Genomic DNA, 25,265 nt, shown 5'->3' with positions numbered 1-25,265 from the left:
CAGCTTTCTCTCATTTTGAGCTAATCCATTAGTTAAATTACTTTTAATTACCATTATATATGTTTCTAGTATAGAGAGGATAAGTTCTGCTTGTTATCCTTCACTTACTTTTCCTTTATCCAGTTGTGACAAAGTGATACTTTTTTACTGCTTGCTTTTTATCAAGGCAGAAATTAAATTATTTTGATACAGTAGATAAAAGTACTAATTTAGCATCAAGAGAAGTTCACTCTTGTGCACAAGCTGAGAATATTACAGAGCAACTTTAAAAAAACATTTTAAATTGACAGAGTTATCTGCTCCTGGTTTTCCCATGTTTTTCCTCCAGTAAGTATCTAGGCATATTTTGCTATAGATGGATGAAACAGCTGTGTAGGTCAAATATAAGACCAGCTGGTCATACATAAACGTGGTGACCTGGTAAACTTACTGAAAAGACTAGGAAATCAGCACTGTCATAACTTTGTCTAATAAACCATTCAAAATGTCTATGAAGGGAATGAGTCAAGAAACTTGGGTCCATCCACAGCTGGTAGATCTTACAGCAATGTCACAAACTGCAGAGTCTCTGCATCCTGCTAGGCTCAGCTGGATACATGGTGATGTTTTCCCAAAGACAGTTTGTTGTCAGGGGACTGACTGATAGATGCTACGGCCCTATCTTATTCTGGGCAACATGTACTTGATAGGATGGATTTTAAAAAGAGTGCTATCAGATATTTCTGCTTCTGGCATACATTTATTGTAAAGTTAATAGAAAAAGGGATCTTCTTCACATATCATTAACAAAAAATAATAAATGCATTAATGGTGCAAAAATTGCACTTTTCTAATGCTCATCACATAAACGGAAGATTTAAGAGGTATCAGAATGTGGTGGTTTTTTTTTTTTAAGAGCCAACTTTTGATGTGCTGGATGGTTGCCATCAGCTGCAAAGCATATGAGGTAGATGAGATGGGTACAGTATTCTTTCAGTACTCTTTCTAATCCCTCTGATAACTGAGAGCTCAATTTCCCTCCAGCCTGGAAGAGAAGCTTTGGTTCTGGAACAGAAGCTGTACAAGCAAGCAGTGAGAAATCTAACCATGTTTTCCTGAGAAATCCTACATGTCTGAAGTCTGGTGAGAGAGTTTGATGGCAAAGCTGCTCACCACAAGCCGCCCCTTGGAGATGGCAAAATGACACAGCCCTGTCAGGAGCTGAACTGGAGAGGGGACTGGCAGTGATCTCTAGTCCAGGCACTGATATTGTGCTGGAAAGGAGATCATACAAAGTCCTTTGAAGAATCAAACGTCTTCCCACCTTTCTGCCTGTTTATATGTCTTTCATATGATCATTTTATTCTTGAAACACTAATTCACATATGAATAATTTGGCTGTGTAAAACATATCTTAAATGTCAATAAACATAAAATCTTGCTGAATTGTCAAAAGCTGATTCCTAGGATATTATTTTTTAAGAAGCTTTCTATATGTCCACCTTCAAAAAATACTCTGTGCCTTACTTGGACCTGTTGCCATGGAGGAAGTAAGTTAATTCTATTTTTTACAACAAGAAGTACAGCTTAAAAAATAGTAATTAAAAAAAATCTCAGTGTTAATTGGAAAATACTCTTGTGCTATTTTGTCCCCACCCTTCCCCAGTGGAGTCACTGCCAACTATTTTCCAACTTTTCTGATTTTGTCTCTCTGCCCAATGAGCAGGGTGTTTCAGTTCTAGTTTCTGTGACATGTAGCCCTCCTGGGGGGCCTTGCCATGGTGCAAGGTCATTAAGCCATCAGCAGAAAGGAGTAAATAAATATAGACACCTAAGTGCTTTATTATATTAAAAAATAATTCAAACTATACATTACATTTTTTTCAAGAGGTCAAGTGAGAACTTACTAAGTAACTGTAGTACTCCACTATCCCTGCTTGCTGGAGGTTGGTGGAGGAAGAGAGGCCAGTTGTAGAGAGTAGCAGACACCTATGTATAAATCAACTACTTTTAACACTCTCCTAACTTTCTCTCCTCAGAATCCACCAAAAGATCCTCTCCTACAAGAGACTGAAGGAGTTTAATTTTTAAACTATCACAGATTGTTGCAATATGAGATGCTATAGTCTACAGAGCAAAACAACAATTCTTCAAGAGTTTCCCAACCTCAATGCAAAAATCATATGAAAAGAGCATTAATGGATATCACTGATGGATAGCTTTACTCATTTGTCACTGCATAGTTTTGCACATCTCCTGTTAAATCACCCAAACCATCATGGCATTCTTTCCCCCATCTTACCCATCCTTCTCAGTGCTGCCTTAGTTTTCTTTGTTTCCACCACCACCTAATGAGAGAGCTGGGCAGAACAGGAGTACTGTATGTAATTTTTGCACAGAATGTAATTTAACTATGGGTTCTTGATTAGAGCAATCAGGGTCTAATGTAAAATAGGCAGATATTATCTGGGTGTTAATCCACAGGACATTACTCTATAAGGAACAAAGTATTGCTCAGTGGAGGCTGCCAGTTATGGCAGATTTAGTGTATAGTTGTCTCAGAACTGCAGCTGTGATTCAGTATTACTACTGTGTTCACTATTACTTGTGATTAAATTGGAACCTAAAAGGACTGGCTAAAACCTCTGTGCTATGGTACACATCTTAATATGTGACAATAATTGGAGCTGGGGGACTATGGGAGTGCAAAATGAAGCATTTGTGTGTCTGCAAGATGGAAGCCTAATTGAAGAGTTTTGCTCATTATGTTGAAATTTCTGGTCTAATGGATTAAGTGTCAGATTGTTGGAAGATCAGTGTTCACACAGAAAACTCACAATATATTTCCTCCTTGTAGTGAAAATGTAGACCCTTTTAGGTGAATCAGTTCAATATTTTATTTTATAGCAGAAAGAAGGGCAATGGCAGCCACACGAATGTAGCTTTCTAAATCTCTTGGTACGAGTGCCTTAAAACCCCTTACCCAGACTCATAAATTAATGACACTTGGTACTCTCACTTGTGCAAATGTGCTGATTTCTAAGAACCAGTTTGCATCCATAAATACTAGCAGCAGTAGCAGCAATGTGTGACAAAAAACCAGCTGCTTTTAAAGCAAAGTGTTGCTGTTATTTCCTAAGGAGACTGATCTTGTTGAGGTTGAATTCCTTTCTGCTGCTAACAAAAGACATAGTTTACTCCATTTACAGTGAAATTCTCTTTTCATGAGAGCTAAATCTTTACCACTGCTCATCTGTCAGGGATTCTTGGGCCAAGTCAGTAATTTACAGATGTAGCAAAGGACACTTAAGTAATTTGTGCTGGCAGTTCTGTACAGTATGTTTTGGACACATTCACCTTTGACCAGGTCCCAGGAGTGGGGAAAGTGGAGGTCTGTTTTCTTGCTATGATCCAGGAGCACATGTGACAGGAAAAAAGGAAGGAAGTAACTTTTGTATTGACTGCTTCCAACCTCTGTCAAAGTTTCTTTTGCTGCCAACATTTTGTCCTTGAGAGGGCTGTTCCCCTCCTGACCCTTAGGGTGAGCTCGCTGTTTCAGATCCTGCAGCACACTGACCTTCCTTCCCTCTTGCTTTCATCTGGTATACCATATCAAAAAAACCACCAAGAGCACAACCTGGAATTCTGCAACAAAGCTGTCTAAATAATGACTCTATTATAATGATTGATAATGATGTATTTATTTTAATATATCAGTATTGATTGCCTAATTTCCTATTCCCCCCCCCCCCCATAAATTTTTGAACTTATTAGTAACCCTGCTATTTCAGACTCAAGTAGCCACTTTGTATCTTCAGGGTATGGCACATGATATCTTCTAAAACAGTGCTTTTCCTCTAAACTATCCTTGTTTTTTCTTTCCGTTGGTCCATTGTAGATTAAAAGTTTTTTATTCCTGTCTGCTTTGGCTGTGTCATATCAATTTCCTGTTGCTGGGTTTCAGTGCTGATGAGGTAAAGAGCTTAAAAAATAAAGCTGCAGATTCTAAAAGTGTTGTGTATACTTAGGCATGTCAAAAGACTGAGATGCATGCAAAAGATTTTCCTTTTGCAAGAACGTTTGCTGCCAGTGATGATAAAATTACTAGACTTGGGGTTGCACTAACCCTGATTAGAGTGAGATAATAAATACTGGAAGTGATTTCAATTCACTAGGTGGACGGATAACAAGCTCTTGTGACTGAAAGCTGAAATTAAATAAAGTCAGATTAAAAGTAAATTGCTAACCATGTCGGTAATTGACCAGCTGTGTCCTGCCCACTGGAAGCCTGAGCTGCCTCCTCCATGAGCAAAGCCCAGCCCTGCTCCTCCATCCCCTCTGTGCTTTGCAGGTGGCCAGGGATGAGAGTACCCTGATTTAGTGTAGGCTAAAACCTACCCTGCTCTCCTGAAGCACAAATGCAATGTATAGGGCACCTGCAAAGGCACAAATGTGCTACTGAAAGTAACAGTGCTCTCAGGAGATGAAACCCCTGCTGTTTAAGCAGAAACCACTACAAGTTTGCAAATAACATTTGGGCCATGTAATGAATGCCTTCATTAATGACATTTTTAGCAAATACTTTTTTATAAAAGCTTTATATTTACTTTTTGAAATTTACTTTTAAGCCATCTGCCTCACCAAGCCTGACAAAGCCCTCACTCCTCTATATTTATCTCCATCTGCCTGTTTGAGTTGGTAGATAAATGTTTTCTTCCATCTGTGTTCAAATGATAAGCATTGTTAGTGCTAAGGCTCCCACCTTTCTGTCCCATTGGGGTACTGGCTTTCCAATTACCTTCTCCTGCTGTTGTAAACTGATAAAGTTATCAAATTATAGTCTCATGTTGGATTGCCACAAGGGAGCTGGTTACCTACTCTAGAAAAATACTTTAATTATTGGTTTTTGAGGTCTAAATAATTACCTTCATTTTGCACATCTAGGAAAAAGATGTCTGTCTCCCTACTGTTTTTCTTGACATTAAAATGAGATGATTTACAGGTTTTGATGGTAATTCATTAAAAAGGGCTGATCTATTGTTGCCCATTACTGTCACCTTCGATTACTTTAAATGTGGCCATGACCATGTTCTTCCTACATAATTTATCTCCTAGAAAAAAACCTGCATCTCTGAATGCCAAAGAAAATATTCAGAGGAAGATTCAGAGTTGCCAGAAGAAATTTTGGAAGCAACATAAAACTTTCTTTCTACCTCAAGTGGCAGAGCTATGGCAACCAGTTTTACCCATCCTTTGAAGCATTTTACAACAGCCACCCTCAGAGCCAGGAAACCAGATTTAACAATGAAGGGACAAACCCCATAATAAATTAATTATTGTCGGACACAAAAAGTTCTTGTGAAATCTCTTTACTTCATCTTTGCCCTTCCAACTGAAATGGAGCAACCAAATAGGCTTGTAAACTCAATATCAGACTTCAGAGAAAATAAAGCACTAAGTTACTTTTAACTGGCAAACAAACAAATAAAAAAAATGTTTAAGATATGACTGAGTGAATATTTTCATTATGTAGTTAGACAAATAGTTTAAAGATTTAAAACTTTTTCACCTATTTTAGTCAGCATGAAATTCAGTCATTGCATGATCATTACAATCCTCATCCAGCTTCACAGGAAGCCAAAGTAACAATGGCTGACAGCACTTCAACAGAGTCACAAGAAATTCATGCAGGCATTTACTCTCAGATTAACATGCCTTGGGGGAAGCTGAATACAAGTGGCTGCATTTCATTGGTTGCAAGTGTTGGATAACTGGTCAACATTGCCAAAACAGTCTATCACTTAGTCCATAAATTAGAAACATATTTTCTGGATGGAATGTCTATTTCTACTTTTGAAAAAAGCAAAGTTCTTGGACTTGAGTTTTTGTTTTTAAATCTGTTTATTAAGAAAAAGCCTTTCTTTTTACATAGAAAAAATACAGGGGAAAGTAAATGCAGTAGAGTCCATTACCTTATATAACTGCTATACAATTGAAAATTAATGACAAAAGTTTCAGAAAACCTAAATATTATAAAAAGCCACCTCTAAAATAAGACTCTGACAGCAAGAACAAGACACAAATTAAACATTAAACAGCTGTGAATCACACATGTGTACAAAGACACAGCTAATACAATACAAGAGGCCTTGTGCCAAAAGGATATTCCTGTCACAGTATTATGCATGTTATGTTGCTGTATACAGTATAATGAAGGAATCAGATGAATTTGATTCTTTAAAAAATTTTGGTATCTGATGTATCCTGCAATTTTTAAATTTAATTTTTCAACTTTTCAGAGTCAGAAAACCTTTAAAAATTTAAAAAGAAACTCCAATGAGAATGTGACAAATTCTTGACTCTCCTTGTTTTGTCATGTCTTCCAATGGCAATTATTAGATTACTTTCCCAAGGATTTTGTGAAAAAAAATAAGACAATGTGGAATATTTAATTCAAAGCTGTGAACTGAGCACTCCTGCACTGCCATCTGTGACAGCCTTTGCTGAAGCTTGCAGAAGTCTACAGAGCTCTGCTGCAGTACCTTCAAGGCACCTTTCTGCAAACCCAGGCAAATTCACCAACACTCCAGCAATGGCATGGTGAGGAATACACCGGGAAGGAAAACTGTCTCACAAACGGGTATTGTGCAGATTGAAAAATAGATGTGGAAAATAATGAGAACACACACTTGAATGGCAAGAGAAGAGAAAGATTTATTTTTACTGACTTTCAACTGGTGTTAAGATTGCTTGAGAGACATCCAGTACATGTGTAAGACCACCACAGATATGACTACATATGCATATTCTGTCTATCTCACTACCACGCCCTCTCTTCATAAAGGCACTAACTATAAATAGTACGAAAACAGACAGATAAAATGCCACCAAAAAAAAAAAAAAAAGATTGCTTGTATGGACTTCTTGTTCATGTTTGTATACATTCATGCTTTAAATGTACAATTTTAAAATTAATTTAAAAGGTCACCTTTATTTTGGCAGTACAACTGATAAAATGAAACATGCAGAACACATAGCTTGACAGAACTCAGTGCATAATTTTTTCAGAATGAAGCAGTTCTTTACCACCCTTTGTGAGTTGGGAATACATTCATATTACAAGGCAAAAGACACCCCCACCCAAACCAGACATCTGGCTTCTGTTTAATGCATCTGTTTTTCCACATCTCCTCCAACATCTTTGGATAGTAAAATCTATGTCTGACCGCGGGTTAAATTGTATGGTTATATTTTAACAGTCTTCATAGTGCAGCAAGGCGAGACAGAGCTGCCTGTATTCACTGTTCTATCTCCAGGCTGTCCATTTTTAGGTCGGGTGGTTTAAAGCTATTCACTTCTTCATAGGTAAGTTCTGTAGAGGGGGTGTGAGGAAGAGAGAAGAATTAGGTGATATTTTCTCCAAAAGAAAAATATTCCAGACAAAACAGTTCTACGGATACACGTGACCTGTAGTTTGTATATCCAGCCTCTCTAGCTTCCAGATCCAAAAATAGACTGAATTCACTAGGAATCCTCCTCTTAACCTCAGATTACAAATTAGACTCACAAATACTGTTATTGTACAACATGACTGTCCCCTTCAACTAATTACTAAAACACACAGCTTCTGAAAGGAAAACATCAGTTACCCTGTCAGATGACCTGCCAAAATGCAATACACAACAATGTGTAATGGAAAATGGAAACTTTAGAAGTATCTAGATAGGTTTTAAAATGTACACTTTTAACTGTGGAAAACATTCTTCATCATCTCTCAATCAGTTGCCTTCAATTACATATCATTTGCAATTACATATCATTTGCAATTCTGTGCTAATTCCTCAGGATCCTGGGATTTTTTGGTTTTTTTAATGTTTTACTGTAGCTAACTTAATTTTACGGTACTCTGAAAAAATTTTTCTTTTTGTCTTAGAAGCACGTAACAGCTTTCATCAGCAAATTCTATATTCATCAATAGCTAGAAACATGGGTTACTTGCTATGTTTTGGGAATAACCCTTTATCTTTTCATGCTAACAGTCACGTCCAGTTTTCTGCCTTGGACATTATAGGAATATGTTGTCAGTGGCTACCTCTTTTGTATTTTCTCAAAATAGATGCTGCTTTTTAAGGAACAAATCCTGTTTGCATATGGCTAACTTCAGGTATTGGCATTACTTCCAACTTCTGTTTTCCAAACAGTGATGTTTAAATCATATCAAACTCATGCCTATTAGTTTTTTTATTACGTAACTCTGTCTGAGACAGCTGCTATGCCTCCAAGTGTACCTAGGACTCTAAAAAAATATGTAAAAAATCTCGGTATTGCATCCTGCTTATGCTCTGGTTGTGTTGTGCTGGACCACTGTGTACAGTTTCAGTGAGAGATTTCTGTGAAGGAAATTATGTGTGCAGAACTCCAGGCATTGGAGGATTTGTTAGGTGACTCTGAGTGACTGACTTATGACTATTACATAGAATTACAGGCAGCCAGGGAGCAGCTACAGCTGACTGAACTTGGAGAAGCCAGTGTCCTCACAAATTGCACACCAGGAACTGTATTAGAAATCATTCTTACTGGCTGTGTGGTTTATGTTCATGAAATTCTTTACCCACTTCCCACTGCACCTACCCAGCAGAGATATGTCCTACTGGAGCAACATCTAAGGAGAGAATATATGGCATTCAACTCTGAATAGCATACTCTTGGCCTCTAAAATTTTGAAACATTTTCTAACTGATTAAACATGTCAGTAAGAAATCTATGAGCTTGGGTTATGAGCCTCAGCAGTGTGCAATGGAGGCCAAAAAACTCTGAAGTGTATAATGTATAAGACAAAGTGTCTGAAATCTCATTTTACTTCGGTGCTCAGTCCCTTGAGATCAGGCACCACTGATTTTTAACTTGAACAGAAAAAGAGCAGAAACATGCCAACAACATCTTGAGAAATTGGGTCAATATTTCATCAACACTACAAACATTTTATCTCATCTTACTTAAATGAGGCACATGCAGTACTTGAAAATAAAAAGTTTATTCCCCAAGATAAAAATACGGCCAGAGGGAAGAAGGAAAAGCAGCAAACCTGCTGTGCGAGTTTGGAGATTTTTCTCTCACACCTTTTTTTTACATGTGAATAAAGGAATTGGACCTGCAGTTCCATCAAGGTCAATGATGTAAAAAATGATACAAGAAAAATGCAATGATAAGTAATATGATACTGCCTTCCAAGAGATTTCACCTGCATGTCCTCATTTCAGTTTAGAAAGCGTTAAGCTGTTAAGATTGTTGCTGAAATAATTTCAATGGAGTTTCATCACAAACAGAAATCCACTTCATGACTCATAAATTGTTAAACTTTCCTGTTAAAGACTCAGGCAACTGAAAAGGCAGCAGAAAATAAATCATCCATTCCTGAGTACAGCAGCAAATGAAGGCAGCTCTCAACAAACAAGATGTATGGGTGCTGCTGTAGGCTGCCAAAGGAGAGCGTGTGTAAGGAGTAAGTGATGCCAGTCAATACTCCTTGTTTGTACAGACAGCTTCTACAAAAGCCTTTCCAGGGTTCTAGAAGGTTGATTTATTGTAGAGAGAGCCATAACCCCACTATTATCTTTCTTTAAGATATTTGCTATAGACAGTCTTCTTTCTCCCCTGTAATGCCCAGGATAAAACAAGTGGATGGGCATGAGTAAGACATGGGAGTATTCTTCATCCTAAACCTAACCACTGTGATAATACGTTTTTATCAAAGCTTTCCCAAGTAAAAGTTACAGAAAACACAAATAGAAATAAAAGAACATTTATTTTTTAGAAGACATATTTCATCTTATGCCAAGGAAAGACCTTTATTGATAAATAGAAACAATTAGTTTTCTACAACATTAATCTCAATTTAAAATCTCTAGTAAGGAATTTTTAGAATATTGTCCTCATTATACAGTGGTGAAATTGGACTGTACTTTTCAGTGTCCTTGCAGTCTAATGTTGAGCCACCTTACTTCTGTGATACTGCAGTGCAATATGACTGTGTTGCAAGCATGGAAGGTTGTTGCAGTAGGTATCAAAGAAAGGTTTTGGGGTGTCACTCCCAAGTAAAACCAACTATCATCTCAAACAGGACCAATAGCATGGTGTAGTTATTAATCCAAATTCCTTTGCTATCTAAAGAATTATTAACAAAATACACATCTATGTGGACAATATTACTTTCTGGTTCTGGTCAGAACTAGACCAGAATCCCAAGTAGTGTCACTTCCCCCAGGACAGTTACTTCAGCTGGGGATCTGACCTAGAAAACTAAAAGCAAAACAGAATGTGTAATTACCTTGTAGCTAGCATCAGCTTTTAGTTAAGCTTTCACTGCTACAGGGAATCTAGTAAGTAGAGGATAGAAGCAGGGGGTGAGGGCAAAATCCAGAGAGAAAATATAAGCTTTTCTGCTTGTCCATTCCACAAGCACACATATGAACTTGTTTGCCTGAGGCTTAAAAGTTCAAGTTCCCCTGGCTAGAAATGGAGGAAAACTGTTATTTAAGTAAGGCTGTCTTCTGCTGTATGTGTTAAGCAGTGCATGCAGTTCTGATACCTTTCCATTCATCAATGGTTCGCTCCTTGTTCTCTATGGACTCGTCGTAGAGCTCGGCCTCGGGTTCATCATCCGGGTCGTGGTACTGCACAAAGTAGGGATGCGCGAGCGCTTCCGACGCAGTGATCCTCTTATCGCTGTCCAAAATCAGCATCTTCTCAAGAAGATCTACAGCTAAGGCAAAACCAGAAATGCAGTTCAGAGCCAGAAGAGACCACGAGGAAATAAAAGAAACCATCTATTCTCATTAAACACAACGAATATTACTGGCAAACTATGTTTAAGGTGAAATAAAAGAAATCATCTATTCTCACATTAAAATGAGATGATTTACAAGTTTTGATGGTAATTCATTAAAAAGGGCTGAGCTATTGTTGCCCATTACTGTCACTTTCGATTAGTTTAAATGCAGCTATGACCTTGTTCTTCCTTAAACACAACTAATTCACCTTAAACACAACTAATATTACTGGCAAAATTTAGGCAACATAACAAGTAAGTTTTGAAGATTTTGTGCTGAGAGTACAAAAGAGAGCTGAAGGAAGCTTCTGGTTTGCTTGTGGCATGCACAAAGGCTCAGTATAATCAAATGGAGATCTGATTCACCTCTTCAGATATCTTAATTCTAAAAAGATCCGTGTGTGCTTATAAGGTAATATCCTATGTTGTGCTTTGTGTGCTTAAGTTTGCACTGATCAGGACCAAGCTAAGTAACTTGTGAATAATAAAGTGTGAGATTACACTTCTAATAAGCAGCACCAATGAAACGACCAGAGGAAAACCCCAAAGCCACTTCACAGGACCCAGCATAAACAAAATATGTTTAAAGTTGACATTTGAAGTATACTTCAAATATCTTATAGAAATAAGAGAGAGTTGTATGGCTGAAATGATTTTTTTAAATGGAAATTATAACTACTTCAAATACTATTTTTTCCCTGCTTTCATATAAGCATTGGCATTAATTTGCCTTTATGCTATTAATACGTAGCATGCTATCATGTACTTCAGGCAAATAAATCCCATTTTTTAATATGAAAATGTTGCAAACTACTTGTATTTGCAAGAATAAAATTTGTATTAATACACAAAATGAATCCAAACCATTTTAATTCACAATACTTTCCTTTAATGTGCACTTGATGGAACTGACCTGGTACTGCAGTGAAATTACTCTGATGACTCAAATGTCTTCTTTTTATGTCACAAGAAAAAGCTCACAGAAACATCTCTTTCGCAAAGGCAGAACCAATTGATTATACAGAAAAACAATCACAGAATCAAAGGTCTGCCTTAGCCTAGTATCCTGTGCCCAACAATGGCTCATATATTCCTAGGAAATAATACTCAAAGGGTCATTCAAACAACTATACTTCCTGGTATATTCTTCTGCTTGCCAGCAATTTACAGCTCATGGCCTTCCTGAGCCAGAAATGATGTCTCTAATCTAGACCCCATGACATTTTTATTTATTTCTGCTATCTACAGCTGGCTTGTGCTTTTCATCTATGTGGACCATTTTCCTTTAGGATGTTCCTGTAATCTCCATCAGAAACAAGAAGACACAGGCTTCATAATGGGAAAACCGTCTCAGGATGAAAGGTTAAGCAATGCTTTTCTCACTGTTCTGATTATCATTATTATTATATGGGATCATACAGCAAGGAACACAAGGAATGCTTGAATCCCTATGTTAGTGAAAAATTTTATCTGTGTCAGTCTGATTTTCTTACCTAATGGATTGGCACCACGAAACACTGCTTTCAAATCCTGCTGAGGCATATGTGGAAGAGATTCGATGTATTTTCTTGCCTAAAAATAAGTTAATATACTTATGATAAGGGTTAAGTTTTGCTCAACAGTAACCATATCAGCTCTAAGAAACCAGACATTGTATTTTTTACGTTTCTTACATGGGAAATTCTTTTTACATAAAACCATAATGTATGACCTTGTTTCAAACACTCACCCCTGTATACTGGACAATAAGCAAGAGAATTTTAAGCAGGTACATTTTGGTTTAAGGCTTCAGTGTTAGCACTTTAGTTTTCACCTGTGCTTACTGGTTCATTGCAGTATATCCCCAGGGAATACATGCATGTAATGCTCAGTCAGAAAATGCAGCCTAAATCATCTTTCAGTTACCCTCAGCAAAGTGGTATAATTCAATCTGTAGCCTTCCCTCATCTCTCTTCTCTGGTGAGACGTAGCTTCACTAGCCAAAGAAGAAATTCTGCTACTCCATGTGAATGGATTTTCAGATGTTGAACAGAATTTAAGAGCTTGCCTTTTCACTATGGCTATGAAAGGTTAATCCAAACTCAGCTAGTAAAAGCCTGCCTGGATATAGGATCCACAAATGTCAGCCTGACAGTACATGAGCTACAGATTTTTAGGCTGAGGTAGGTAGGTTGGCAAGAGAAGAGGTTGCATATTTGGATCAGACAGAACAGGGAATTCTGAAAAGAAATTGTCAAAAAAAGGAGCAGATGGCTATTCCCTAAATCCATAAAAAACCTCAGCTGGTCTTTAGACAAACCCTAACCCTTTTAAAACATGTTTGTGTTACAGAGATGTCTCTCAGGATTTTAGCAGTCCCGTTAGAAGGACACTATCTGCAGAAGGCTAACTAAGCATCCTTGGTCCATGGAAAAAAGCAACTAATCAACAACTAATCCTAACATGACTGAATAAGATGCAGTGAAAATTACCTCCAACCTTGCCCAGAAGTCCTTTGAAAACAAAACAGACCTATCAAAGTGCACGTACTAGCCTGTCCCCTCTGCTTATATACTCACTGCAGAAACCTGACCAGGAGATCGCAGTGTTTAAATTATTCTGAAATACAATTACCATTTAAACTCATATTAACATGAAACACCGACAAACACCTCAGTAACTTGTGCTGAAGCATCCAAGGAGGTTGATCTTTTAGTTTCCAGTTCTTTAATCCTCTACTTCTAACTGAAAATAGACTTGGCATTTCAGCAAATCTCTGACATTGCTGTTACAGGAATGTTAAAAAATTGTCCATGTCTGCAAACTGCACTAAGAAATACCTAAACATAAGGCCAAACCACATGGTAAAGAAGGACTAGAATGAAGAAACTCCCTTGCAGCTGGCAATTACCTCCAAGCAAGGTGTGCATCTCATCTGACATTGCTCCTCTAATCAGGCAGCAGCAGCCCAGAGGTGACCTAGCAGCCCTCCTGTTCATTAACCTGGTTTTTGTGTTCTGCCTGTGCTCCAAAGGTATAATTAGCCCAAATAAAATAGTTTCAGGATTCCTGCACCTCACTGAGCTATGCTCTAAAACACAAGAAATTAAAAGAACAAAGCACGTACTATTTCCATAAGTATTTAAGGTGTTACTATCAAAAAGCTCACTAGTTGTGGGAAAATAACATTTTGTATTCGCTTCTGAGAATATGTTACAGCAAAACCTGTAGGTCTTAACAGCACATAAAGGCTACAAAAGGAACTAAGAGACTCTATAAGGACATATGCTTAGGTCTGTGTCCTATACAAGGGCTCTACAAGGACTGTGCTTAGGACAGCACAGTCTGAGATTTGTTGGTTGATGAAGTCTCTGGCAAAAGGATGGAAGCTTAGTTAGCCTCCTGCCACAGCCATTCCTAGGTGTTGGGTACCGAAAAACTCTGGGACTGTGTATTGGCCTGTGATGAAGAGGTTTCACTATGCTTGGACCTTCCAGAAATACAGGGCTGCTCTGGCTCTCTGACTGCTCCTGCTTACTTAACCTGCTAGTGTATTCATTAGCAAGGTCAAAGGAAACCCATCAACATTTACACAAGCTGAGAAACAGCCACTGATATTAGTCTGAGGTGTATACAGAAGGGGTTTAAGAAAAGAGCTGCAGCTTAGGAGGTATCTGTGTGCTGGTGTTTATCTGAACTCTTACCTCATGCCCATCACCTGCATCACCTGCCTTTATCAAACAATACTACATCTCATTCCTCAGCTGGCTATCCACAGTTACTGCTTACAATGAATCTTTGAAGTGTCACTTTAGCAGAGAAATTAAGTGGAAATTGGTCATTTACTAGATTGCTATTTAAAGAAGCCACATGGAAAGTTAAAAAGCCCACTCTTAACTAAATATTATTAAGACATTAGACATCACGCAAGCACTTAGAAAGATGAATAAATATGATTTTCAAATTAGGGATCTAAATGGAGCACTCATGCAGAGCAGACATTTTTTGATTTGGATACATCTTTGTTTAGAAACCTTACAATAATGGAAAGCATACAAATTACAGAGACATCAGATTATCAGATTTAATAGAAATATATTGCTCTGAGCTGAGCACCAGTTTTAATTTTTTAAATTATAAGAATATTTTAATTACAAGCACTAAAAAAGATCATTTGGACTAATTTCTTAACACTTTGCAAAAACTGAGTACATGAGAACAAGTATCAAAATTTATTCAGGTGACAGTCAAGGCATCTGGCTGCCTCCAAAAACATGTTTTTTGAATTACGACATTCTAGCAGTAAAACCAGAGATAATTTTAAGGTATTTCCTCATTTCCAAATTAGAATGTCCATGTAACAGAGGCAGTGACATACAATGCTAGTTAGAATAGGAATGACAGGAAGTCAGTTAACTGAATGAAGCTGTGAACTCACATGTTCTGATGATATTTTCTTCAGAAGCTCCGAACTGGGCGTGCCCACAACTTCCATTATTCTCTTCAGTTGATCAATATCTGCATAATTTCAGGGAAATGAACAGCACACAGTCCTTCTGGGTTTAGACAATTAATGAGCTTCCATGCATGTAACTAAGATGCTTAAAACCATTCAGCAAGATAATTCCCCCATAGCTCACGGAAGGATATCAATTCATACCTGCTTAAACCTAGTCCTGGAGTACCAGATTCTCTACTGTACTATATTAACTTGTCAGGCATGTCAGTATTGCTTTTCTGTCCTAGTTCCCAATTTAATACATTCTTCAGCTTAATATTAATAGCATATTTATATTTCAGTGATCTGAGGGATTTCTGAAAATCAGTTTATTATGATAGGCTATTTTAAGCTGATAGGCCTAAATTACTAATCTGAAGACGGGCAAGTGAAAAGTTATCATTTGGCACCTTTAAAAATTTGTTTTATATATGTCTCAAGATTAAGACCTTTGAAAATGTTCATTTTTCATTGCCACCTAGGATCTGTGAAGTATATTACATTTTTTTGTAGAGACTCAAGATTATTTTACAGCTTTATTTAAATTGATATAATCATATAGTTGTAGACCATATTTTATAACAACAAAAAAAATCTTATTTCTTGTGAACTATATTTACTGATTTGTTCAATACCAACATATCATGTAATCAAACACTCTGAGGACAAGTCATGTCCTGATGATGATATACCTGGAGAATGCCTGTGGTTACAATAGAGCCTAATGATGCTGAGCACAACAGAAGGTCAGTGGGGAGACTTGGTCTCAGCTCTCTTAAGATTATTTCAGGCAATTCTAGTGTCATAATTCTTTGCACCCAGCAACAGCTAAGTACTAGCAGAAGTGTTTTTGGAGGGGTTTCAGAGTAGCAAGAAATGTAAATACAGAAGAAATGTGCTCTTGTTTCTCATAATAAAAGCTCGATGCAGTTGGTTCCTCATTCCTTATTATGTGTTTTTCTTCAGTTTCCTTTTATTATTTTACTGCTCTCCTCAGAAACATCTCTTTTTTGCTCCTGCCAGCACAGGAAACGCCAGTGGAAATACCTGATGCTCTATCAGGGACCACAGCACAGTGCTGCAAAAAAGAAAGGGCTTTGTTGGTCCTGTGGCATTTCTGGAGCTACTGGCTTCTTTTAATATAACAGGACAGAACAGAGATATTAATTCACTTATTAAAAGTTAACTCATTTGCATTTTCCAGAACTTTCAGCCTAAAAGCAGTTCTATTTTGTTAAATCATATTAGCTGATGAAAAAATGATGCCTTTACTCAGCTTCAGTTTTAGTGTATGTTATTTCAATAAGATCCACACATGGAGGAAATCTACCCTGTTGTAACTAGGTTATTATTTAAACACAGATACACAAAAGAATAAATGTAACTTTTTGTTGTTTAAGAACATCTGTTACTGGTTTTTATCCTACCAGTGGGTCTCATATTCAGTTGTCATATACACTGAACTGAAAGATTAGCAAATTGTTTATTCTTTTACAAGTTTGTTACCTCAAAACCATGTCCATAGAAACACTCAAGTCCTTCGGAAAAAAAAAAGGAAGAATTGGAGAGTATTTTTTTAGTTCAATATTAAGTTTTATATTAAGGATACAATCATTTCCTGGAAATAGAGCCTTTCCTTTCAATAGCTCTGCCATGATACAGCCAACTGACCATATGTCAACTGCCAAAAAACAGAGACAGAAATGTGCACAATGAAACAAAGAGATCCTTAAACACAGCTGTTTCTTGGTTTAAAACTATCACTACATCCAGCTGTAGCAAAATACAAGCCTTCACAGTTTACCTGTTTGATTGTAGTGCATCCAGTTTAACATAATTTCTGGAGCTCTGTACCATCTTGTTGCAACATATCCAGTCATTTCATCATCAGTTTGACGAGCTAAACCAAAGTCTAAAATCTACAGAATAAAAATAAAATAATAATTTTTTAAAACCCCTTACACTTTTGTTATAGGTCCTGATTTTCCCATTAATCATTACTGAGTTTTCCCTCACTATCAGTGAAGTGGGACAGCAGCACTCTGCAGACGAGCTCATCTGCTCTCCTGCTGTATCTGTGCAGCCTCTGGTGCTGCTTGAAGATATTTCCACTGTAATGAACCTGGTGCTTTGTTCTCCAAGGCAGACTTTATATTTTGCCTTGGGTTTAGTTTTCCACTGACATTAATTTACTAAAAATAAACACTGTTGCTATAAAAAATGAAATATTATTATAATCAGCTGGGAGTGTTTGTGTAAAATGCTGACAGCAAGTGCCAGTGGCCATTTAAAGACCAAATAAGCTGATCACAAATGTGCAGAATTTCTGTTGTCTAATTTTCTTATGTCTAAGCATATACTCAATTCACACATTATCCTGATGCCACTAGGTGAGAAATGTATATCCTGTGTAACAATATAAATTTAAATCACACTTCATTTGTTTTCAGCAGAACTTGACCACCAAAACAAAAGAGGCTGGTTGCAAAGTGTTCCCCTCCAGATGCTTTCCCTTGCTAAGTTTACACTGATGGGAAGTTATTTCAACTGAACTTTCAGCTCATTTCCTTGCTTTCTGTTCTGTTCTCTGGTTAGTCTATGTCCTGCCCTAGCTCTAAGAGAGATTGCCTTGGAAGGGTAAAGTCTGAGCCTATTGTCAGTCACCTGGGCTAGCCAGCATCTCTTCACATAGAAATGTGAGTAAGATCATTGAGTATCTCCTGTGATGAGATCCAGGATTATTTATTAAGCTGATGGCTAATCCTTTTCACAGGGAATAGGAGAACTTCAAGAGTATAATTCAAAATTCCTCCGTTATAATCCAATTAAAAGATATAAAAAGCCTAAAGAAAAACGTTAAGATATAAACAATTAACATCTTTACTTCCAGTATAGTTGAAAAGCATAATTTATTTCTTAAGTAAGTGAAGAAAAATGCATGAGGCAAACAAGCAGAAGTAATGGTGTGAAACACAAAAACTAATGCCCTTATTTTTATAAGGATTTTGGCAATATTTTTCCTTAACAGCTGATCCCTTCCACCAAATGTGCATACACACACACTTTCCTTCTCCTTGCTTCTATTTCCTTTTTGTTAGTACTTGGAAATATCCACTAGTTTGTCCTATTAAAAATAATTTGAGGAAGTAAAGCTAAAAATATAAACAAAGCAGAGAGCAGTGTAACAAATGCTAGACAGGGAGCTGCACAGATTTCATAATAATAGAAAAAAAACAGAAAAAGTCTCCTTTATTTCCAGTACAAAAATACAGTACATGATCAAACACAGATGACCCACAAAATTTCACAGATGCTGAACATACATGCATGAAGACATTTAAGAGATAATCATGAAACTTGCTGAGCATCTGCAAGTGTCACTAAATCAAACAGGAACTACACTTTCTCACCACAGATCCAGATTAGTGCAGGAACCTAACTGCACTGCTCTTACTCATTATTGTGGCTTTTTGCTGATCTTGTGGTATTTGGAGTCTTTTCTTAAATCCCTCGCAGCTGGGATAAAGTGATTACATCAGAGTCTTAGAAACAGGAATAAAGATGTTTCTGGCTGTCATGGAGAAATGTTTAACTTCTCATTCTTAAGCTTAAAGGCTTAGAAAGCTCCAAGACATCTTTTCCTTCTCCAGAGTCTCATGTTACTACACAGTATCATATCACACAGACACACCAAGAGTTGTATCTATATAGAGGTGTACATCAAAATAGCATTTGGGAAGCAAGGATTATAGGGTTCTTTTTGGTTGGTTGGGGATTTTTGTTTCTTTTTCTTACTGCCTGTAACTGGTAATACTGGTATCTTTGTTGTCACCATTATTTAATATAGCTTGGATGTTCTACAGATACAAAAATGAAAGTTGTTACAAGTTGTATACACGGCAGATGCAGACACATATAACAGGTCAGACTCTCAAGATATCCTCAGTTAAGTACTCACTCAGAGACCAAATATTATCTCTGTACCATCTGTGGCGTACATAGGGATTTTGCAAAGATATTTGTATTCATATTAAATTAACATTTGGGAAAAAATGTTCACAGAAATGGGCAAGTAGCAAACAGTTGAAATTAATGGAATGAGCCATAAGAATGGTAACTAACATTTTCTTAGAAAACTGTCATATTGAGACTTTTCACAACACTCTGTTACAACAGCATGATACCCACCCTCAATTCACAGTCTTCATTTACAGCTAGGTTACTGGGCTTCAGGTCCTGTGGCAGAACACAGAATTAGTTGAGTACTACTTCAGCCTTTTAAAATATATTCTAACTATGTCTTAGCAACATATCTGATGCACAGAGGGACACATTCCATTAATCTTCATTACCTCAAAGACTGAACTCACCCGATGGATGATTCCAGCTGAGTGAATATACTGTGAAACAAAACAAAAGGGGTAAGATTTGAAGTTAGAGGTGAAGGGAGGTCAAAGAAAGCCACTTGTCTTGTTTTTTTGCTTCTGAGACTGTTTTATATACAGAAAATACCTACGTCATACCATGTTTACAGATCAGAGGTATGTCAAACTTCAAAACCTTCCTGTTTTGTCTTATCCAGAACTGGATATTTCAAGAAAGGTAACCATGAAGACTAGATTTCACCATGAAAGGCAGCACACTCAGTGATTCTTCTGTATAAAGTCTTCTACCAATTTGGAATTTGTTCCAGCCTTCCCTGGATGTTGATCAGCAGTGGCCTAGGGAGCAGCATGGTTGACTCCTACAGGATATAAATCCACCTCCCCATACTGTGAACACTGATGTGGGTGGAAGCAGCCACACCTGCACTCTGGGACAGGTCAGTGACCAAAATATCCCCCTAAGCCACAGCATTGCTTCAGGTCCACTTGCAAAGTGGTATTTAAGTGGCTATTTTGTGTGTCTGCTATTTTACATAAAACATTTAAAATAAAAAATTAGAACAGCTTACTCTGTCATTGCCTATTGTTCTCCAGTTAGGATTAACAGCAAGTTTATCTATGATCTTATCTACCAGCATAAGCAGGGCCTTGAAAACCTTCTATTCTCTAGAGGGGAATTCACCTGTTTGAGGGGAAGGGATTAAACACAAAAACTCTATAGCAACTGGGAAAACCCAAAGAGAACACAAGGGCATTCTTCATGTTCCAGACCTAAGAACTGTTTATCAGAAGGCAGGGCCACCTCTCAATGTTCTCACAGCAGCTGCAAGCAGCTGAATGGAGGAAGCCAAAACACTGCTATCAACAGAAGGAACTGTGTCCCTGCTCTGCTGAGACAACCACAGCAGCCCCTCCTGGTGCCACCAAGCAGTCATACACAGGATCAAATGTTCTTTTGCTAATGAGACATGAGAATTTCATGAGAATTTCAATTCCAGAAGAGAGGAGCTACCAGCAACCTCTCCCCTTTGGAACAGACCCAGAAATGCACCTGAGTGCTTTTCTGAAATTAATATTCACTTAGAGCACAATTCTTACTATTATTTAGCTTTGACACAACAGAGACTTATATTCAAAACCACAAGCAGGATAATTAATGCCAGAATCCATCTTCCTAACTAAGCTATTAACTCACATAAATGAGACAAAGCAATTAAGGGCTCAGTTGTGCAATTTTTATTCACTAAAATCTGTTCTTAAAATGATGGAACCTGCATGCATGAATAAGAATTACTGTCTCAGGCACAAGGTGACTTGCTGAAAATCATTTCATAAGAAAATCATGTAATAATATTTCAGAGCCAGTATTTACCATGGCTTGCTTTCAAACACATATTATTTTCCATGTCTAAAATATCAATTACTGTTAGGTTAGCAAGTAAAGCTGCTGACCTCTCTCTTCTGTTTGCTTTTATCCTGGGAAAATCCATACTGGTCTGAAAAAAAGCTTAGCACCTAGTAACGGGAAGCATTACCTACATCTTCTGTTTATAGACACTTACATATTAAACTTCAGCAAAATGATACATATTCTGATTCTTTTGGAAAAAAAATTGCTGTAGATTCATTGCCAATCACCTGTGTCATTGAAGTGTATAAATATTAATTTATTTGATTAAAGGAAATAATGACTTTACAGGCACACTAAATCCTAAGTGATTGTGTGCAGCATCATACATTGCTGGGATAAATTTCTACTCCTTGATATTTCCCAAAGGACACAACTAACTTGGTTATCTCTTCACCCACAAGACACTCTCTACAAAAATCAGGACTGTGTTTTTTTCAAAGGGCCTCATGCCTCTCAAAGCACAAATGTGAGTTACTTCCCATATTGTTTTTTATCTATTCATATTATTTCCATATTGTCCATAGTGCCTCAAAAATTCTGAAGAATATGAAATGGATAAAGAAAATATATAGCATGTTATTGTCCTGCAATAGGAACTGAAATAGACCTAAATTGATCTAAAGTTAACTTTCAAGGGAGTATTCACATGTATTGTGCATGTAAACATTGGTAGGCTTGGGGGTTTATTTCTAGTTGAAAAAATTATCTGATAATTGATAAATGATTGCTAGTTGTGCACTTTTAAGATATTAAAAAAAAAAGCATTTAAGTATGCTCATTGCAACCATCCAGGTTGCAGCATTGCAACCATCCTTACAACATTTAGGTTGCTGACTCATTACCACAACATTTAGATTCCAGGACTCAGACAGTACCTTAAGACCTCGAAGTAACTGATAGATGAGAAACTGTATATGATCATCTGTTAACTTCTGGCACTTCACAATGTTATTCAGGTCAGCACCCATTAAATTTGTCACAAGATATCTGTGAAAATACAGAAGTGGGGAAAAAAAGGAAAAAAAAAAACAACACAGAAAATTCTTCTAGAAGAGTATCCACCCAGGACATGTAGGCTCCTTTTCCACTGTCTATTAACACATTTTATATTCTTTAAATCATCTGTGAGTTCTAATAATGCAATCACTACTTAAAAAGAAAAATTCTTGCAGGATATTAGAAGCTTTTATCTCTGTTTTCTCCATGACACACTACAGCAGTGATACATGCAACACATTTTTTGATGAAGAGGAAGCCTCACCCAACATCAAAGTGGCAGCCTGAGCCACCAAAACCACAGGACCTGCAAGGGCCTGGAATATCTGATGGTGGAAGGAAATATTAGAGAGGCAGAAATAAGAGTGTTTTGTGTAACTTCCCTCTCTGTTCCCACTGGAAGTTTTATTTTCTGACAAATTTTGCAGAAACATTGATTATTTTCCAAGTACAGAGCTGGAACAAAAGCATGCATCTGTCATACCCAATTCCCATTCGTGTAATTTTGCCCCAGAGTCAAAGGGGTTTGGTCACTAATTTCCACAGAGACAAAAACATGTTAATTACTATTTCTTCTGCTAAATTGTTTACTTAAGTGCTTATACAATTATGTAAACCAAAAGGAAATCAGCATAAATCATATGTTTGAGTCACACCAAAATATACCTGGTACTAGGTTAGCCAGGAGTCTAGCCTAAATTTACCTTGTGTCAGTTAACTAACAGAACACCTTCCTGCATTCCTGAACTCTGCCATCTATGTATGAACAAATAACCCACAGTTTACAAACACACAGTTGAAGTGAAAAGGTTTTAAGTTTATTGGCATTTATGCAGCATTAAATAATTTACCATACACCTTTAATCTAATTTAAATAATTTAAATTTTCATTTAGAAAAGTACAAAAATGAGGTCTATCTCCCTGCCTCCTCTTTTGTGGAAAAGTTGCAAAAAGATTTTTACAAAGCTGACTGTGGCTGAAAGTCTTTTAGAAATGTATGTTCTTCCTTTTTAAAAGCAGAATGGTATTTACTTAGTAAGTAGTCAGAATGATTTAAAAAATTTTACTTACACTTCGTTAAAGTTTTCTATTGATGTTGCAGGTGTAAAAACATCAAGCAGTCCTATAACCTGTAAGGTGAGAGAAGGGGCAAGAAGTGACATTTTATTTTTACAAACCTGTAAAGCAACATGTGATTTGTATTGACAGTGCTCAACCTTTTCAGGATGAAACTTACAAAAATATGACATATGGTTATACTGAAAATTGACATAGTAGGTGATCTATAAAGGTATCACCTCAGCCATCTTAATTACAATCTTAATTATGAAGAGTAAAAAAAATAAAGGCAGAAGAAGTAATGTCTCATTACAGAAAAGCTGACACATGCCTTATACAATTGTTATACTTTAGATTATGCACACCTTCATCACCTTTCTTGGTCTGTTTTCATTAAACTTTTTATTCTTTCTCCAGGATATTTTTCAATCAACCATATTTTATTCAGGCTTCAAGTCATCAAGCTACCTTTAAGCAAGTGGATGCTCCACTGAAATCAACTGTTTACCACATAAACTTAGACCATTAATTAGTAATGTGAGATCTGAAGGTCTACTGCCTTTCATTTAACTATTACACTGTTGTCAATTGCAACAAGACTTATCTGCCCCTAATTTCTCAACAGAATCCACATTCAGCAAAAGCAGGTTTGAGGTGTGGGGTCTTTTTTTTTCCTGGGCTGATGTTTCAAGATGTTTCAACAGTAGTGAACAGAATACTTTTATTACTTTATTAGAGAAGAGTACGATGACTTGTTTTGAGTTTCTTTAACCTCACCTTCAAGATTTCATTAGATATTTTTAAAATAAAAATGCAGTGTGCTGCTGAAAGCTTCCAGTGACTTCACGACACCCAAGGTGGCTAGGTCTGGGTATCTTGGGTAGCTAGACAGTTGCATGCACCTTTTTGAAAAAGATTGTACCTAACTGAAATTAAGCTTCTATTGTAAACTTTTGTAAGGTCAATCCAAAGGGAAGAACTCACTCTCCACTTACATTCTCGTGCTTCATGTGCTTAAGCAGCCGAAGCTCCCGGTAGGTTCTCCGGGCATGGATAAGCGATTGAAAAGGTCTTGAGAGCTTTTTCACTGCCACCTTCTGTCTTGTTTTGGTATCATAAGCTGAGCTGAAAGAGGGAAAGAAAGTCCACAATGATGGCATGTTCTACAGCAAAGCTCTCCACCAGTTCACAGAAGGAACTTGCAGTCTCCTGAGGGCTCCTACCCCTTTCTTCACCCTCTTTCACCTTCTACTCAGGGACTGCAAGCAGGGTGCTTAGTCAGCAGTAACTCCCAAGTATTTCAACACAGGTCCCTTGTTTTCCATAGCAAATTACTAATGCTCATGGTACTGTTCAGGACCCATCCCCAGGCAGCCCTTTCCCCAAATGGCAGGAAAAGTAACCAGACAATTAGCTCCACTCATGCAGCTCCAGCCTCCAGCTCCAAGGCAGGGCTCGTAGGGAATATGGGGATTCAAACTGAAGTTTGTTCTTACTGAGCAAATTGGAACCTTTACTAATTAGAGGAACACTGCCTTTGTATCTATGAATATTAATTATTAGGTAACCATTAGCTTGATAGATGACAATGTCCCCAAACTGGTATCAAGTTAGGATGCTGACATAATCATGCCCATGCCTTTCCCAACAAGTGAGGAACGGGCATGTCTCATACTCCAGCCCACATATCCACAGCATGTGCTTAATGTCCCACAGATGGAGGTGCCCTGCTGAAGAGGACACTAAGTATATAATCAATATTTGCAAGCAAGGGAGACCCACTCTTTTTTTTTGAGCATTAGAAAGACATGACAAGCACAAGCCACAAACAGATGTCTGATATGTAGCACAGGGGTAAAAATGATCCCTGTATGTATTACTTCATACATAGTACACTACATAGTACAATTATAAAAAGACACTGTAACCTCCTGTTAAGAAGAAAAAAATTTCTTTCAGTTGTTACTCTTACTTATTAAGTAATTGTGTTCAATTAAAATACCTAGAAATTCTCAGTTTAAAGAGTGGATAACACTATGTGTACTTGCTAGAGAGCGCTAACTAAATTAAGACTCTTCCCACACATTTATCTTATTACAGAACTTTTTTGGAATTACAAACACAAAAAT

General features: G+C 37.2%; 1 protein-coding gene across 1 annotated transcript in view; it reads right to left on the bottom strand.

The window, feature by feature from the left end:
- Positions 1-5,923: 5,923 nt before the first annotated feature.
- MAPK11 (mitogen-activated protein kinase 11) overlaps positions 5,924-25,265 on the bottom strand; it is a 31,578-nt gene continuing 12,236 nt past the window's right edge. Inside the window, exons 2-12 of the mRNA XM_058805710.1 lie at positions 24,132-24,261; positions 23,149-23,207; positions 21,956-22,067; positions 19,655-19,684; positions 19,473-19,520; positions 17,089-17,203; positions 16,894-16,965; positions 15,225-15,304; positions 12,301-12,379; positions 10,568-10,741; positions 5,924-7,351 (exon numbers count right to left, since the gene is read on the bottom strand). Coding sequence (XP_058661693.1) covers positions 7,278-7,351; positions 10,568-10,741; positions 12,301-12,379; positions 15,225-15,304; positions 16,894-16,965; positions 17,089-17,203; positions 19,473-19,520; positions 19,655-19,684; positions 21,956-22,067; positions 23,149-23,207; positions 24,132-24,261 — 973 coding nt within the window. The 3' untranslated portion in view covers positions 5,924-7,277. The remainder of the gene's footprint in view (positions 7,352-10,567; positions 10,742-12,300; positions 12,380-15,224; positions 15,305-16,893; positions 16,966-17,088; positions 17,204-19,472; positions 19,521-19,654; positions 19,685-21,955; positions 22,068-23,148; positions 23,208-24,131; positions 24,262-25,265) is intronic.

This window comes from Ammospiza caudacuta, chromosome 5 (assembly GCF_027887145.1).
Source record: "Ammospiza caudacuta isolate bAmmCau1 chromosome 5, bAmmCau1.pri, whole genome shotgun sequence".
Classification (NCBI taxonomy): Eukaryota; Metazoa; Chordata; class Aves; order Passeriformes; family Passerellidae; genus Ammospiza; species Ammospiza caudacuta.
Note: the sequence above shows the minus strand (reverse complement) of the source record. Positions and strands in the feature narration are given on the sequence as shown.